The sequence below is a fragment of the Mobula hypostoma genome, chromosome 26, assembly GCF_963921235.1.
Source record: "Mobula hypostoma chromosome 26, sMobHyp1.1, whole genome shotgun sequence".
In the NCBI taxonomy this organism is placed as follows: domain Eukaryota; kingdom Metazoa; phylum Chordata; class Chondrichthyes; order Myliobatiformes; family Myliobatidae; genus Mobula; species Mobula hypostoma.
The window spans coordinates 4,834,311-4,851,970 of record NC_086122.1 but is presented as its reverse complement, the minus strand read 5'-3'; the positions used below and the strand labels follow the sequence as shown (position 1 = coordinate 4,851,970).

At 45.2% G+C, this 17,660-nt stretch overlaps 1 protein-coding gene across 1 annotated transcript in view; it reads left to right on the top strand.

The window, feature by feature from the left end:
• LOC134338072 (uncharacterized) overlaps positions 1–17,660 on the top strand; it is a 34,613-nt gene that overhangs the window by 16,349 nt on the left and 604 nt on the right. Inside the window, exons 4-6 of the mRNA XM_063033605.1 lie at positions 7,107–7,165; positions 14,469–14,598; positions 16,146–16,443. Coding sequence (XP_062889675.1) covers positions 7,107–7,165; positions 14,469–14,553 — 144 coding nt within the window. The 3' untranslated portion in view covers positions 14,554–14,598; positions 16,146–16,443. The remainder of the gene's footprint in view (positions 1–7,106; positions 7,166–14,468; positions 14,599–16,145; positions 16,444–17,660) is intronic.

Sequence of the window (17,660 nt, the reverse complement as noted above, 5' to 3'; positions counted from 1 at the left end):
GGCGAGAGAAGAGATTGCTGAGCCTCTGGCTAGGATCTTTATGTCCTCGTTGTCCACGGGAATGTACCAGAGGATTGGAGGGAGGCGAATGTTGTCCCCTTGTTCAAAAAAGGTAGTAGGGATAGTCCGGGTCTATTGTCCGGGTAATTATAGACCAGTGAGTCTTACGTCTGTGGTGGGAAAGGTGTTGGAAAAGATTCTTGGAGATAGGATCTAGGGGCATTTAGAGAATCATGGTCTGATCAGGGACAGTCAGCCTGACTTTGTGAAGGGCAGATCGTGTCTAACAAGCCTGATAGAGTTCTTTGAGGAGGTGAATAGGCATATAGATGAGGGTAGTGCAGTGGATGTATCTATATGGATTTTAGTAAGGCATTTGACAAGGTTCCACACGGTAGGCTTGTTCAGAAAGTTGGAAGGCATGGGATCCAGGGAAGTTTGGCCAGGTGGATTCAGAATTGGCTTGCCTGCAGAAGGCAGAGGGTGGTGGTGGAGGGAGTACATTCAGATTGGAGGATTGTGACTAATGGTGTCCCACAAGGATCTGTTCTGGGACCTCTACTTTTCATGATTTTTATTAACGACCTGGATGTGGGGGTAGAAGGGTGGGTTGGCAAGTTTGCGGACGACACAAAGGTTGGTGGTGTTGTAGATAGTGTAGAGGATTGTCAAAGATTGCAAGAGACATTGTTAGGATGCAGAAGTGGGCTGAGAAGTGGCAGATGGAGTTCAACCTGGAGAAGTGTGAGGTGGTACACTTTGGAAGGACAAACTCCAAGGCAGAGTACAAAGTAAATGGCAGGATACTTGGTAGTGTGGAGGAGCAGAGGGATCTGGGGGTACATGTCCACAGATCCCTGAAAGTTGCCTCACAGGTGAATAGGGTAGTTAAGAAAGCTTATGGGGTGTTAGCTTCCATAAGTCGAGGGATAGAGTTTAAGAGTCGCGATGTAATGATGCAGCTCTATAAAACTCTGGTTAGGCCACACTTGGAGTACTGTGTCCTGTTCTGGTCACCTCACTATAGGAAGGATGTGGAAGCATTGGAAAGGGTACAGAGGAGATTTACCAGGATGCTGCCTAGTTTAGAAAGTATGCATTATGATCAGAAATTAAGGGAGCTAGGGCTTTACTCTTTGGAGAGAAGGAGGATGAGAGGAGACATGATAGAGGTGTACAAGATAATAAGAGGAATAGATAGAGTGGATAGCCGGCGCCTCTTCCCCAGGGCACCACCGCTCAATACAAGAGGACATGGCTTCAAGGTAAGGGGTGGGAAGTTCAAGGGGGATATTAGAGGAAGGTTTTTTACTCAGAGAGTGGTTGGTGTGTGGAATGCACTGCCTGAGTCAGTGGTGGAGGCAGATACACTTGTGAAGTTTAAGAGACTACTAGACAGGTATATGGAGGAATTTAAAGTGGGGGCTTATATGGGAGGCAGGGTTTGAGGGTCGGCACAACATTGTGGGCTGAAGGGCCTGTACTGTGCTGTACTATTCTATGTTCTATATTCTATGTTCTATCCCACTGTTTGGATGTGGATGGGACCGAATGGCTACAGGGAGGTAGTCATACCTAGGCTGTTGGAAGCAGTTCATTGGGTGACAGTCAGAGGGGGGAAAGTGAAGGTGAGCAGACAGGTAGTGCAGAGCGCCCCTGTAGCCATTCCCTTGAATAATAAGTTTACCATCCTGGATAGTGTTGGCGGGGACGACCAAACAGGTGTGAGGCACGGTGGCAGGGCCTCTGGCACTGAGACTGACTTGGTGGTGCAGAAGGGTGGGACGGAGAAGAGGAGAGCTGTCGTCATTGGAGACTCTATAGTCAGGGGAGCAGACAGAAGATTTTGTGGATGTGAGAAGGACACCCGCATGGTTTGTTGCCTCCCGGGTGCCAGGTTCCGGGATGTCTCTGACCGGGTGCACGACATCCTGGTACGAGAGGGAAAGCAACCAGAAGTCGTGATATATGTAGGGACCAACGACATGGGCAGGAAGAGGGATGAGGTCCTGAAGTGTGAGTTTCGAGAACTAGGCAGAAGGCTGAAGAACAGGAGCTCAAGGGTGGCGTTCTCAGGATTGCTGCCAGTGCTACGTGACAGTGATGGTAAGAATTGGAGGAGATGGCAATTGAATGCGTGGCTGAGGTGTTGGTGCAGGGATTTTCGGATCATTGGGATCTCTTCTAGGGAAGGTGGGACCTGCACAGATTGGATGGGTTGCAGCTGAACTCGAGGGGGAGCAATATCCTTGCAGGTAGGTTTGCTAGCATGGTTCGGGAGGGTTTAAAATAATTTGCAAGGGGGATGGGACCTGGAGCGATAGAGCAGTGAAAGAAGTGCATGGAGTAATGCCAGAACTAACATACAGAGAGTTTGAGGAAAGAGAAGCAGAATAAACGGTGTAAAGACACTAAGGTAGAAGGGCTGAAGTATGTGTACCTCAATGCAAGAAGCATCAGGAACAAAGGTGATGAACTGAGAGCTTGGATACATACATGGAATTATGATGTAGTGGCCATTACAGAGACTTGGCTGGCACCAGGGCAGGAATGGATTCTCAATATTCCCGGATTTCAGTACTTTAAAAGGGATAGAGAGGGCGGAAAAAGGGGAGGAGGGGTGGCATTACAGGTCAAGGATACTATTATAGCTACAGAAAGGGTGGGTAATGTAGCAGGATCCTCTTTTGAGTCAGCATGGGTGGAAGTCAGGAACAGGAAGGGAGCAGTTACTCTGTTGGGGGTATTCCATAGGCTGCCTGGTAGCAGCAGAGATACAGAGGAGCAGATCGGGAGGCAGATTTTGGAAAAGAGCAAAAAATAACAGGGTTGTTATCACGGGTGATTTTAACTTCCCTAATATTGATTGGCACCTGATTAGTTCCAAGGGTTTAGATGGGGCAGAGTTTGTTAAGTGGGTCCAGGACGGATTCCTGTCACAGTATGTGGACAGGCCAACTCGGGGGAATGCCATACTAGATCTAGTATTAGGTAACGAACTGGGTCAGGTCACAGATCTCTCAGTGGGTGACCATCTGGGGGACAGTGACCACTGCTCCCTGGCCTTTAGCATTATCATGGAAAAGGATAGAATCATAGTCATAGTCATACTTTATTGATCCTGGGGGAAATTGGTTTTCATTACAGTTGCACCATAAATAATAAATAGTAATAGAAATAGTAATAGTAATACTTCTATTAGTAAATAGTAATAGTCATGGAAATAATAAATAGTAATAGAGAAATAGTAATAACGAAGTTAAATAGTAATATGTAAATTTTAAAATAAGTCCAGGACCAGCCTATCGGCTCACGGTGTCTGACCCTCCAAGGGAGGAGTTGTAAAGTATGATGGTCACGGGCAGGAATGACCTCCTATGGACGCTTTGTGCTGCATCTCGGAGGAATGAGTCTCTGGCTGAATGTACTCCTGTGCCCACCCAGTACACTATGTAGTGGATGGGAGACATTAACAAAGATGGCATGCAACTTAGACAGCATCCTCTTTTCAGACACCAGCGTGAGAGTGTCCAGTTCCCTCCCAACAACATCACTGGCCTTACGAATGAGTTTGTTGATTCTGTTGGTGTCTGCTACTCTCAGCTTGCTGCCCCAGCACACAACAGCAAACATGATACTGACTCATAGAACATCCTCAGCATCGTCCAGCAGATGTTAAAGGACCTGTCTCCTTAGGAAATAGAGACAGCTCTGACCCTTCTTGTAGACAGCCTCGTGTTCTTAGACCAGTCCAGTTTATTGTCAATTCGTATCCCCAGGTATTTGTAATCCTCCACCATGTCCACACTGACCCCCTGGATGGAAACAGGAGTCACTGGTACCTTAGCTCTCCTCAGGTCTACCACCAGCTCTTTAGTCTTTTTCACATCAGGGAGGACAGGAAAAGTTTTAATTGGGGAAGGGCAAATTATAAGGCCAGAACTTGCGGGTGTGAATTGGGATGATGTTTTTGCAGGGAAATGAACTATGGACATATGGTCAATGTTTAGAGATCTCTTGCAGGATGTTAGGGATAAATTTGTCCCGGTGAGAAGGATAAAGAATGGTAGGGTGAAGGAACCATGGATGACAAGTGAGGTGGAAAATCTAATCAGGTGGAAGAAGGCAGCATACATGAGGTTTATGAAGCAAAGATCAGATGGGTCGATTGAGGAATATAGGGAAGCAAGAAAGGAGCTTAAGAAGGGGCTGATAAGAGCAAGAAGGGGGCATGAGAAGGTCTTGGTGACCAGGGTAAAGGAAAACCCCAAGGCATTCTTCAATTATGTGCAGAAGAAAAGGATGACAGGAGCGAAGGTAGGAACGATTAGAGATAAAGGTGCCTGGAGGCTGTGGAAGTGAGCGAGGTCCTCACTGAATACTTCTCTTCAGTATTCACCAATGAGAGGGAACTTGATGATGGTGAGGACAATATGAGTGAGGTTGATGCTCTGGAGCATGTTGGTATTAAGGGAGAGGAGGTGTTGGAGTTGTTAAAATACATTAGGACAGATAAGTCCCCGGGGCCTGACGGAATATTCCCCAGGCAGCTCCAAGTAGCGAGGGAAGAGGTTGCCGAGCCTCTGGCTAGGATCTTTATGTCCTCGTTGTCCACGGGAATGGTACCTGATGATTGGAGGGAGGCGAATGTTGTCCCCTTGTTCAAAAAAGGTAGTGGGGATAGTCCTGGAAATTATAGACCAGTGAGCCTTACGTCTGTGTTGGGAAAGCTGTTGGAAAAGATTTTTAGAGATAGAATGTATGGGCATTTGGAGAATCATGGTCTGATCAGGGACAGTCAGCATGGCTTTGAGAAAGGCAGATTGTGTCTAACAAGCCTGATAGAGCTCTTTGAGGAGGTGACCAGGCATATAGATGAGGGTAGTGCAGTGGACGTGATCTATATGGATTTTAGTAAGGCATTTGACAAGGTTCGACACGGTAGACTTATTCAGAAAGTCAGAAGGCATGGGCTCCGGGGAAGTTTGGCCAGGTTGAATCAGAATTGGCTTGCCTGCAGAAGGCAGAGGGTGGTGGTGGAGGGAGTACATTCAGATTGGAGGATTGTGACTAATGGTGTCCCACAAGGATCTGTTCTGGGACCTCTACTTTTCCTGATTTTTATTAACGACCTGTATGTTGGGGTAGAAGTTTGCAGATGACACAAAGGTTGGTGGTGTTGTAGATAGTGTAGAGGATTGTGAAAGATTGCAGAGAGACATTGATAGGATGCAGAAGGGGGCTGAGAGGTGGCAGATGGAGTTCAACCCGGAGAAGTGTGAGGTGGTACACTTTGGAAGGACAAACTCCAAGGCAGAGTACAAAGTAAATGGCAGGACACTTGGTGGTGTGGAGGAGCAGAGGGATCTCGGGGTACATGTCCACAGATCCCTGAAAGTTCCCTCACAGGAAGATAGGGTAGCGAAGAAAGCTTTTGGGGTGTTAGCTTTCATAAATCTAGGGATAGAGTTTAAGAGACGTGATGTAATGATGCAGCTCTATAAAACTCTGGTGAGGCCACACTTGGAGTACTGTATCCTGTTCTGGTCACCTCACTTTTGGAAGGATGTGGAAGCGTTGGAAAAGGTCCAGAGGAGATTTACCAGGATGCTGCCTGGTTTACAGAGTATGCATTATGATCAGAGATTAAGGGAGCGAGGGCTTTACTCTTTGGAGAGAAGGAGGATGAGAGGAGACATAATAGAGGTGTACAAGATAATAAGAGGACTAGATAGAGTGGATAGCCAGCGCCTCTTCCTCAGGCTCAATGCAAGAGGACATGGCTTTAAGGTAAGGGATGGGAAGTTCAAGGGGGATTTTAGAGGAAAGTTTTTCACTCAGAGAGTGGTTGGTGCGTGGAATGCACTGCCTGAGTCAGTGGTGGGGACAGATACACTAGTGAAGTTTAAGAGACTACTAGACAGGTATATGGAGGAATTTAAGGTGGGGGCTTATATGGGAGGCAGGGTTTGAGGATCAGCACAACATTGTGGGCCAAAGGGCCTGTACTGTGCTGTACTATTCTATGTTCTATGTTCTATGTATCTCACTGTTTGGGTTTGGATGGGACTGTATCCCACTGTTTGGGTTTGGATGGGATTGTATCCCAGTGTTTGAGTTTGGACGGCAGCCGCATCTCTAAGGCTGCAGTCAGAGACTCTTGTCTGGTTTTTCAGAAGTGAATGGGATAGCAATACCATCCAAGGAGAAATGGAACTTTTCCATGAGTCTACCTTTCTTTAATACCAAGCACCTGGAATTCTCCGGCTTAAACCTCAGCCACTCCCTAAAGCCTCCACATCCTCCCTGTAATGGGGCGATCAGAATTGCACACAAAACAGGGTGTTGGTATTTCGCAGGGCTGGAGGTACAAGAATATCGAAAATACAAAGATTGCAGGGAGAAGGAGGGAGAATGGAGTTGAGAGGGAATAATAAATCAGCCATGATTGAAGATTGTAGCAGATTTGATGGACCAAATGACTGAATTCTCTTCCTATATCAACTGGAAAACACTTTTAATCCCCTCAAATCCTGCAGACTGAAGGTCAATCATAAAGATTTCAACCCATTCTTATCACAACCTTATCATAAATAAGCAGTCACGGTAGCAATCAGCACCATCGATCACCCATCGGGGTTCAAATCCCACCGTTTTCTGTAGGGAATCTGTACCTTCTCCCTGTGACTGCGTACATTTCCTCCGGGTGCTCTGGTTTCCTCCCACATTCCAAACACAGGTGGGTTAGGGTTAGTGAGTTGTGATCATGCTATGTTCATGCCAGAAGCATGGCGAAACTTGTGGGCTGCCCTCGGCACATTCTCAGATAATGCTGGTCATCGACTGAAAATAACACATTTCACCGCATATTTCCGTATTTCGATATCCTTGTGAAAGATAAAACTAATCTAAAGAAACCATCATCTTAAATACTGTGTGAATAAATACTGTTTTTGTTGTTTGTGAAGCGTGAGTTCGTCATGACCGAGGATGTCTTTCCATTCATCCTGATGTCACCGGGAGGGAACATTTTCAACCAAGAACACAACAAGGTTTACCCAGTCATGACGAAGCCACTGAATCAAAACTACATTTCTTTTTCTCAGAACTGCTACATGATCAGATATCAGCTGGAGGGTCGCAACAGAGTCAAGGCCTACGTCAGGTACTGGTGCCAATTCTGCAGATGACATAAAGCGCATATACAATATATTGTTAAACATACAGCAGTATAAGGCTGCTGACGCTGTCATAAATAGTGTGCTCTGTGTGGTAGCAGAGTGTTCAGAAGTCTCTCAGTGCTGGGGAAGAAGCTGTTACTGGTCCCAAAGTGAAGTCAGGGGTAGACAGGAGGCATTTGGCCTGCTGCTATTCATCAGTAACTCACTCAGTACAAAGGTTGTGACGTTATGTTTCACCCTTGCTGAGTTTGCACATGGGCTATTGTGGTCACCAATCTTGGTCACCCTGCTGCAGAAATAATGAAATTAAGTTGCACAGATCGCGGAGGAGATTTACACAGATGTTCTCAGGACTCAAACGTCTGAGTTATAGGTTGGACAAGCTGGGACTTTTTTCCTTAGAACACAGGAAACTGAAGGGTGATCCTGGAGAGGTGTATAAAATCATGAGAAGCATAGTTACAGTAAATGCACACAGTCTTTTCTTGAAGGTTGGGAAATCAAGATCTCAAGGACATAGGTTTAAGGTGATGGGGCAGAGATTTAATATATTTACAAAGGGCATAATTTTCAACTGGAGAGTGGTCTGTATAAGGAATGAGCTGACAAAGGAAGCGTTTAAAGTAAGTACAGTACATTAACCACTCGTACAGCTACACAGACAGGAAAGTTTAAGGGAGATATGGATCAAACGATGACAAATGGGAGTAGATTAGATTGCAGTCTTGGTCAGCATGGACCATTGGATCGAAGGGCCTGTTTCTGTGTGGTGTGACTCGATAACTCTGTGCCATTGCTAAGTCTTTATGGAGTTTAGTAAGGTTTGATAAGATTCCCCATGGTCAACTCAGAAAGTCAGGAGGCGTGGGATCCAGGGAAACTTGGCTTTATGGATTCTCAGTTGAATTGCTCAAAGAATGAAGAGGCTGGTTGTCGTTGGATCGTAAACTGCCTGTAAGTCGGTGACCAGTGATGTTCCACAGTGATCTGTTCTGAGACCCCTGATAAGAGGCAGAGACAGAGTCCACAACCTGAGACTTTTCCCAGTGCATAAATATGATGGACAGAACTCTCAGATGACTGGAGGAATGTATATTTGGGGAGTGGGGAGCATGTCAGAACCCCTTCCAGGGGTTGTGTGGTTGAGTAAAGGCAGGTACATTAGCGACATTTAGGACACATTTAAATGTGAAATACAAATGGAGGCCTCAAGGATGTCATGGAAGTTATAAATAATTCTGCCTTTACAGCAAGCTGACACTGCTCCATGCAGACCTATTGTTGTGGATTCGGTTTTCTTTTCAGTTGGAAGGTGTGTTTGGAACTGACGGTGAGGGTTTGGCAACTGGTTAACGAGGAGACTGTCACCGATTTTTCACCTGAAGATGTGCTCGATGCTGGGGAGGCCGGTGCCCGTGACAGAGCTGGCTGAGTTTACAACTTTCTGCAGTTGTTTCTGACCCTGGGTAATGGCTGCTCCATAGCAGACAGCAATGCAACAAGCTGGAAAATTCTCCACCGTACATCTGTATGAATTTGCAGAAGCCTTTGATTACACACCATGTTCATAGCAACATGCACCACAGAAACAGGCCCTTCTACACGTTAACTCCTGACAAACAGCAGCAGAAATTGAACTCTGACCTTAGAGCTGATGCTGCAAAGTGATTGCATGAACTGCTACACCACCATGAGGCGAAGTGAAGATGCAGATTCCAATGCTTTTAAGATTTTCCAGAAGACTGGAAATCTGCAAACATCACTCAACTCTTCAAGAATGGTGAAAGGAAGAAGTAAGGAAGTTATAGGCCATTTAGTCTGACCTCAGAGGTTGTGAAGATGTTGGAGTTGACTGTTAAGGATGTGGTTTCAGGTCACTTGGAGGCACATGATAAGAGAGGTCGTAGTCAGCATGGTTTCCACAAGGGAAAATCTTGCCTGACAAAACTGCTGGAATTCTTTGAAGAAGTAACAAGCAGGTTTGACAAAGGAAAATCAATTGATGTTGTGCATTTGGATTTTCTTTTTTTTAAAATACTTTATTTACAATTTTCAGTTTTACAAAGACAAAATAAATTAAAGACATTCAAAACAATACAAAGGAAATACAGCTCCAAGTGGAGCACAGACAAAACAAACCAAGACTAAAAAAAAACACAAAACAAAAAGGCTGCCAGAAAAGATGTGCTAGTCAGCCCTCAGCAGAGTGGCACTTATCACATTCAGGAGACACAGATGGGAAGATGCGATTCAGTTTTGTTTTTGAATAATGCAATCTATGCATCACATTGTACTGGATTAACCTGTAGCGTGAATTAATAGAACCACAGTGAACCCGGGACATTACCTCCTCCCAAAGTTCCGCTGATATCTCTGAGTTCAAGTCCCTGGCCCAGGCTTCCCTAATAAAATCTGTAGAAACCTAAGGAGTAAAGCAACTCACAAATTTTGATATTAACTGTTTGGAGTCTGGAGGGAGCAAGAGGTTTTCAAGAAAGGGATGGGTGGTGGAAGTAGGCTCGAAGTGTGGGCACTTTTCCTTAACGTAGTGTCTGACTCGGAGATAGCAAAAAAAATGTGAATTTGGAAAGTTAAGCTTAGTGCTTAATCGTATGAATGATGCAAACTGGCCGTCGATGTACAGATCTAAGAAAGTTTTGATACCCCTCTCTCTCCAAACTGCAAACACCCCGTCTGATTATCCAGGCTTGAATGAATGATTTTGACAAATGGGAGCGTGTGTGGAAACACCGGGAGTTTGGTAAACCACTTTTATCTGGTTTAGTATTCGTAAAGAATTCTTTAAGGTAAAGTTTTGTTGGATTAGCTTGTCTGTTGAAGCATAAGTGGAAAGCAGGAGAGCAGGAAGTGAAGAATATTTAACAACAGAGGCTTCCAGCTCTGGCCATAAAGGTTTATCTTGGGTCTCAGCACCTGCACATTTCCAGTATGTAAGAGCCCTGGAGTTAGCTGCCCGGTAGTAATGTTTGAAATTTGGCAGACCAAGACCGCCCTTCTTAAGAGGTTTGTGTAGGTGAGCCTTGGATATCCTGTGTGATTTGTAGCCCCACACAAAGGGCAATATGATAGAGTCAAGTTTCTTGAAAAAGGATGCACTTAAATATATAGGCAGGTTTTGAAAAAGATATAGAAACCTGGGTAGGCTCACCATTTTAATCATATTTACCCGTCCAATCATGGATAAGGGCAGTGTCCTCCAGGACTCAATATTTGTTCTGAGTTTTTCTAATGATTCTATAAAATTAAATTTGAAAAGATGCTTTGGGTTCTTAGTCAGTTTAATCCCCAAGTAGGTGAAACAGCCCTTCCCTACTCTAAAAGGCTGAGAGAGGGTGGGAGCCTCTTGTTTTTGAAGGTTCCCGAACCATTCTGAGCAAAGTCGGTGTAAGGATATCTCGGAAGGCTTTGTAGAACTCTGGCCCGAACCCGTCCGGTCCAGCTGCCTTGTCGGTGGGAAATTCTGTGATGGCATCCTGTAACTCAGAGAACAAAAAATCCAAATCCAAATTCTCCCTGAAAGCTGCAACTAACTGTGGGAAGTGAAGCGGATCAAAAAACTTCTCAAAATCTTCCTGTGTAGCTGTTGATTTAGAGGTGTAAATTTCTGAATAGAACTCACTAAATTGTTTGTTAATATCCTTTAAGTCTGTAAGCATCAGGCCAGATTTGGATTTTATTTTGTAAATGGCTCGTTTTGCTTGTCCTCCTTTTAACTGCCTTGCCAATAACTTCTGTGGTTTGTCACCAAACTCAAAGTGTCGCTGTTTAAGTTGAAGTAGTATGTTGCCAATTTGTTCCCCTAGAATGGAGTTGTATTCGTATTTCAATTTGAGAATGTTGTTATAATCTGATTGGAGCAAAGAGTTTTTGTAAGCCTGTTCAGTCGCTAGTAATTCTTCCTCAATCACTTCCAATCGACCTCGCTTAGGCCTTTTCAGAGTTGCTTCATAAGAAATAATTTGTCCTCTGATATACACCTTAAGTGTTTCCCACAGTGTTGAGTAATTGACCTCACCATTGTTGTTGGTCTCAAGGAACTGCGAGATGTGTGTCGTAATGTATTCTTTAAATGCCTGATCTTTGAGCAAAAAGGGATTAAAGTGCCAGTTATAGGGAGAGACGATTGAAGATTGAGATTGACAGGACTATGGTCAGATATTATTATGCTGTGATATTTGGTGTGGTCAATATTAGAGATTAATCTGGAGTCGACTAAAAAAGAATCCATCCATGTATATGATCTGTGTACATGGGAATAAAAAGAATAATCATCGTCAGATGGGTGTTGTAGTCTCCAAATATCCACCACCTTCTTCGACTTCATCAAATTGTTAAGAGTTTGCACAGGAAGAATATTGGGTGGGGGCAGAGGAGAACCTATCTAAATACGGGTCCAGGTAGCTATTAAAGTCACCCCCGATCAATATGTAGCTTGAATCGTTATCTGGGATCAATTCAAACACGTTACAGAAAAAACCTGGATCGTCCGAGTTCGGCCCATAAATGTTTACCAGTGTAATGGGAAGTAAATTGATATGCCAAGTTAAAATTATAAACCTGCCATTTGGATCAATTGTGGATGGGGGAAAATGAAAAGGCAGTCTTACGGAAGAGAATGGCAACGCCTCTGGCTTTGTATGTAAAAGGTGCCTGATAGACCTGTGAAATCCAATTATCCTTGAGTTTCCAATACTGAGTGGCTTTAAGGTGAGTTTCTTGTAAGAATATAATGTCAGATTTCAATGACTTCAAATGTGCGAAAACTTTACCTCGCTTTATTGGGTGACCGAAACCGCGCACATTCCAAGAGACCAAGGACATTTAGTCAAGAGTATTATTCATTTGTGGTACCTTTTGCATTGTAATGAAACACAAACTTAACATTCAGTCTGGCAGCCAGCAAAAAACCAAAAAAAAATAACATGAACAGTTAATAACTTTGTGAACAAAACCCCCACCCATTGCTTCCCCAAACGAAGCAGAGTTGCCCTCATCCTAATCTGGGACTGCCGAACAAAAGCGGAGAAAAACACCTCCAACTAACAGCCCCTCATTGGCACACATAATAAAGAACAAATTGAGGATAGAAAAAAGAACTGCCATGATTAAAGTCCACTCACAGCACGTTTAGACTCTCTTCATTTATGTTGTGAAAAATAGCCTTTCAAAGTTTTTGGTCTACAAAAGTCTTGGCTTCACCTGGGATGCTGAATACTTTTACTTGCCCTTGGTGATGAACATGGCGCCTGGCCGGGAAACGTAGCAAATGCCGGACCTCCTTCTCCCTCAGCAGTTGCAGCACCTCACGGAAACTCCGCTGTTGCTCCATAACCTCCGCGGTGTAATCGGGGAAGATTAAGATTCGATGACCTCTGTAATCCATCGAGAGTTGCCTCCCGAGCCGCAGAATCTTTTCTTTCTCCTGTGTGAAATGCACTCGTGCAATGATTGTGCGGGGCCTTGAGCCTTTCAGTGGTTTAGGCTGTTGTGTGCGGTGCGCTCTATCGATAACGACCGGCTTGGTGAAGTTGTCATCCCCCAGCAGATTGGGGATCAGGTTAGCGACAAATTCAGTCAGCCTCCCTTTCTCCTCGCCTTCTGGGACGCCAACAATCTTTATGTTATTGCGTCTGGATCTCCCTTGCAGATCTGAAAGTTTGGCCCACAGCCTTTTATTTTCTTGCTGCAGCTCAGCAACTGAAGTTTCCACGGCGTGGATTCGCTGTTCGTGGTCGGCGGTCTGATTTTCGGTGCTCGCCAGTCTCTCAGTGAGTGATTGCTGGATGGACAACAGACTCTGGAAACTGTGCTCAAACTTGTCAAACCGCACGTTGAAGGACTGCAAGAGCTTGTTTGATATTTTCTGCAAAATAAGAGGAAGCTCGTCTTCCTCTTCGGCTGACGACATGCCTGGAGGGTTCTTGCTAGCTTGGTCCCGGCTAACGTTAGCTGCAGCATCGGGTAGCGGGCGAGCGGCTTCCTTCCCGCTTCGTGCTGTTTTACTGGGCATGTTCATGTTACACTTTTTGGTGGCATAAGAGAGAAACAAACAACGGAGTTCTTGCAACAAAAATTGAGAGTCAAGCGTTCATAAAGGCAGTTTTAACTCGTAAAGTTTGGTGTGCAATGAGGAGCTTGAAAAACACGTCTATACTGCACGCATCTCACTCGCATTTGGATTTTCAAACGACCTTTAACAAGGTGCCACACATGAGATGAGGCTGCGTAACAAGTTAAGAGCCCATGGTATAACAAGAAAGATACTAGCATGGATAAGGCAGTATCTTTATCAGACTGGCAGGAGACAAAGAGTGGAAATAAAGCGAGCCTTTCTGGTTGGCTGCCGGTGGCTCGTGGTGTTCCACAGAAATCTGTGTTGGAACCACTTTTCTTAAACTTCATACATCAATGACCTCCATGAAGGAATTGATGCCTGAAAAGTTTGCAGAAGAGATTTACCAGTACTCTGCTCAGACTTAGGGGCCGGAGCCACGATGAGAGATTGTATAAATAGATTTTATTCACTGGAATGTATGAGATCAAGGGACGACCGGATGGAAGAGTTGAAGAACATAAGTGGTGTAGACAAAAAAAAAGACCATTTTTCCCCCCAAGGAGATAGTGCTGCAACAAGAGGGCATAGGTTTAAGATCAGAGCTGAGAGATTTATAAAGGACATCAGGGCCATCTTTTTCATGCAATGAGTGGTGTGTATTCAGAATGAGCTAACCAAGATTGTGATTGAGAAGGGGCATTAGCATCATTTTAAAGCGTTGTGATAAATACATAGAAAGGAGAGATCTCGAGGGCCATAGATCAAACAGAGACAGATAAGACTATCTTGGACAAGATGGGCCAAAAGGCCTGTTTCCCTGCTGTTCAACTGTTCCCAGAAGTAGTTCAATGTTTGGCCAGAACTGGAGGTGTGTGGAGATCATGGGAGAGTTGAGGAAGCCCCAGAAGATCTTGTAACAGGCTAAACCCCTGAGACAGGCATCACTGGCCATCTTGATAAGGGACTCAGTTGGCCACAAGATTGATTTGCTCAGAACGGGAATCGGGTTTATGATCACTGTGTGGCAGGGGTTCTTAATGATGGATTCCACCTTCTTGAAACACTGCTGACCCCAAGGAGAGGACTGGTGTGTGTTCCCTCAATTTCCCATTCCTGAAGTCCACCATCATTTTCTTGGTCTTACTGATAAGGAAGGTTACTCAATGAACTGTGGCAGGCTAACCTGTGTGTCTGTTATCCCTTCCTTCAAGCTGTCCGGACTGCTCACGTGCTGCAAGGTCATCCATTGCAGCAGGTTTGAAGGTGCCACCAGCAACCAGCTCCTGGATGAGATAGTATCCTTCGTGGAAACTACGTTCGATAAACTGGTGCAGGACTCAGGTAATTGGAGACTGGAAATATATCAAAGTTCAAAGTCTTCACTCTGTCAATACAAACGCTGTTCCATAAAGTTTCTCAGTAAAAGGGCCAACAACGACAGAGCACTCTGTCTGAACTTGATAGTTGGGTGAGTTCCAGAAATGGAGATCTGGGATGGAATTTGCAGTTGCTTGGAAACGTGGTGTTATGGTGTACATTTGTTAAAGTCAAACATTACAGTGAAATAACCACAAAGTTTGATGAGGGAAATGTAGGTATGTGCTATATAAAGGTAAAGTTATAGGTGAATTAATTCAAAGTAATTTTATTATCAAAGTACATATAAACATAGCATGTACTACCTCACACTTTCCCACTATCACCAACTCACAGGGAAGGGAGGCTTCTGTTAAGTAATAACACCCCCAGTCGCTGGTTATGGATGGGACTCTTACCAGCCCTAATCCCCTGGATACCTGCCCACAGTTCACCTGCACATTCCCCATCCCTCCCCGACCGTCCTTGCCTAACACCAATGTTACCTCCTGCTTGATGGCAGCATTGAGAACAGGGAGTGGCCTGGATGGTGTGGACCTTGGTCCCTGATCTTGATCATTGCTGGGGTTAGAGGTCAGATGAATCCACCAAATTCAGGGTGGACTCTCATGGAGCCTTTATCAGCGATCCTTCCCGTCTCGCGCATCCTGCTGCCTGAGGGGACAGACAAGTGTGAGGTAATGCATTTTGTAGTGCAAATTATGACAGAATTTACAAAGTAAATGGCACAGACCTCAGGAGTGTTGACGTACAGAGGGACGATGAGGTGCAAGTCCAGTGCTCCCTGACACAAGTGGAGAGGATGGTGAAGAAGTCATTTTGCTTGTCTTCATAGCCAAGGCATTGACTGTAAGTACTGGCTGTCACATTCCTAACTGGCTGTCCCACTACCTCACCCAGCATTCCTTTCTCTCTGAGGACCACCTTCCCTCACTCCATCTCCACCTGCTCTCGCACACACACACACACACACACACACACACACACACACACACACACACACACACACCAGCAGAGATACACACATACAGACACTCATTACACACAAAGCACACACAGTAATGTGTGAGAGGTTGCATCTGAGTCCCTGACTCTCCTCCCAACCCTGCCACATTTCACACCGTCCCTCCATCTCCAATTCACAGGGAAGGGAGGCTTCTGTAAGGCAGTAACACCCCAATCGCTGGTTGTAAACCAGACTCTTATCAGCCCGAATCCCCTGGATACCCACCCACAGTTCACCTGCACAATCTCCATCTCTCCCCAACCGTCCTTGCCTAACACCAATGTAGTTCCTGATACGTTTGTATCTACAACTTCAAAGAGCCTTTGAAGGAGGTTGTCCTAAACCAAACCTGTCTGGAACCACACAGAACAGTAACCCCATTAACCGTTTCAGTGCCTTGTAATCACCGCAGATACAAACACTCTCATTACTTGCTGATATGTAGTGATAATGAAATAAGTTTTAAAATAGTTTCTCATTTTGTCTCTCTCTCTGTGACACACAGACACACACTTTCATCCCATTGCCCATCCTTCCTCTTCTTCCCCGACTCCCACTCTTTGTCCTCCCTCTCACACTCCCACCGTTTCTCCTCCCCACCCTCTTCCTCCTGCCCTCCCACCACAATGCCTGCAGTGGCCCTCAATGTTGGGCAGGAGATAGACATGTACCACGGTAAATTGTGACAATGGTTTCGCTGGTGAGAACCTGAAGACAAAGTTCCTGCGACAGAGAAAGCCCACATTTGACCCGAGAACATCCAGTTGGGACCCTGGCTGAACTGAAAGAAGCTGCACGTGAAGGTAAGAGCAGGAAACGTTGAGCAGGTTGGAAAAAGTCCCTTCAGCCCATCAAGTAAGACTGGCCCATCACAGGAAGGACGTGGAGGCTTTAGAGAGGGTGCAGACAGGGTTCACTGGGACAGTGCCTGGATTGGAGGGCATGCATGATAAAGAGAAGTTGAGTGAACTTTGGGTGCTTTTTCCTGGACGCTGGAGGCTGAGGGGGGGTCTGATATGTTTATGAAAGTATGAGAGGCTTAGATAGAGGAGGTAGCATTTAATTACTAGTTTAAATGATTCAGAGAGGCTTGCTGCTCAGTGACATAGCGGTTAGCGTAACGCTTCACAACACTAGCTGTAAGATCAGGGTCCAATTTCCACTGCTGTCTCTAAGGACTTTGTACATTCTCTCCATGACCACATGGATTTCCTCCAGATGCTCCTGTTTCCTCTCAAGTTCCAAAGATGTATGGCTTACGATTAGTAAATTGTGGGCACATAAACCAAAGTATTGACACAAATTAGTAAATAAAATATAATTCAAAATGCATGTCGAGTGCAGCACAAGTAAACAGTAAACAGGGGAGTAAACAGGAAATAGTTCACTGTCCTAGAGCTGAAATGTCGGTGGAGACAGGGGATTTAGTAGTCTCTCAGTCTGAGGGAAGAAGCTGGTATCCAGTCTGGCTGTCCTAGTCCTGGTGCGTCTGTACTTTCGTCCTGATGCTAGTGGGTTAGAGAGATTGTGGGATGGGTCAACAATGCTTTGGTCCCTGTTCAGGCAGGAGCAAAGTGCAGGGAGAAAGCAGTGAAGGGAGAAGGCTCAGAAGGAACTGGCAGGATCTGCAAAAGCACTGAAAACAGAGCCATCTGAGGGTACATGTTAATGGCAGGATTCTCAGCAGTGTGGAGAAACAGAGGGATCCTGGGGTGCACATTCATAGATCCCTCAAATGTACCACACAAGTTGATTTGGGTGGTTAAGAAGGTATCTGGTGTGTTGGCCTTCATTAGTCAGAGGATTGAGTTCAAGATCAGTGAGGGAATGTTGCAGCTCTATTAAAACCCTGGTTAGACCACACTTGGAATATTGTGTTCAGTTCTGATCACCTCGTTATAGGAAGATTGTGGAAACTGTTCAGTGTTCTCAGTACAAACTGGTAACTGTGTTGCTATTACTGTGACAGTGATTAGGGTTTTCCCGGTTGGTTAAGGACTGAATGGCTGAAGGGAAGTAG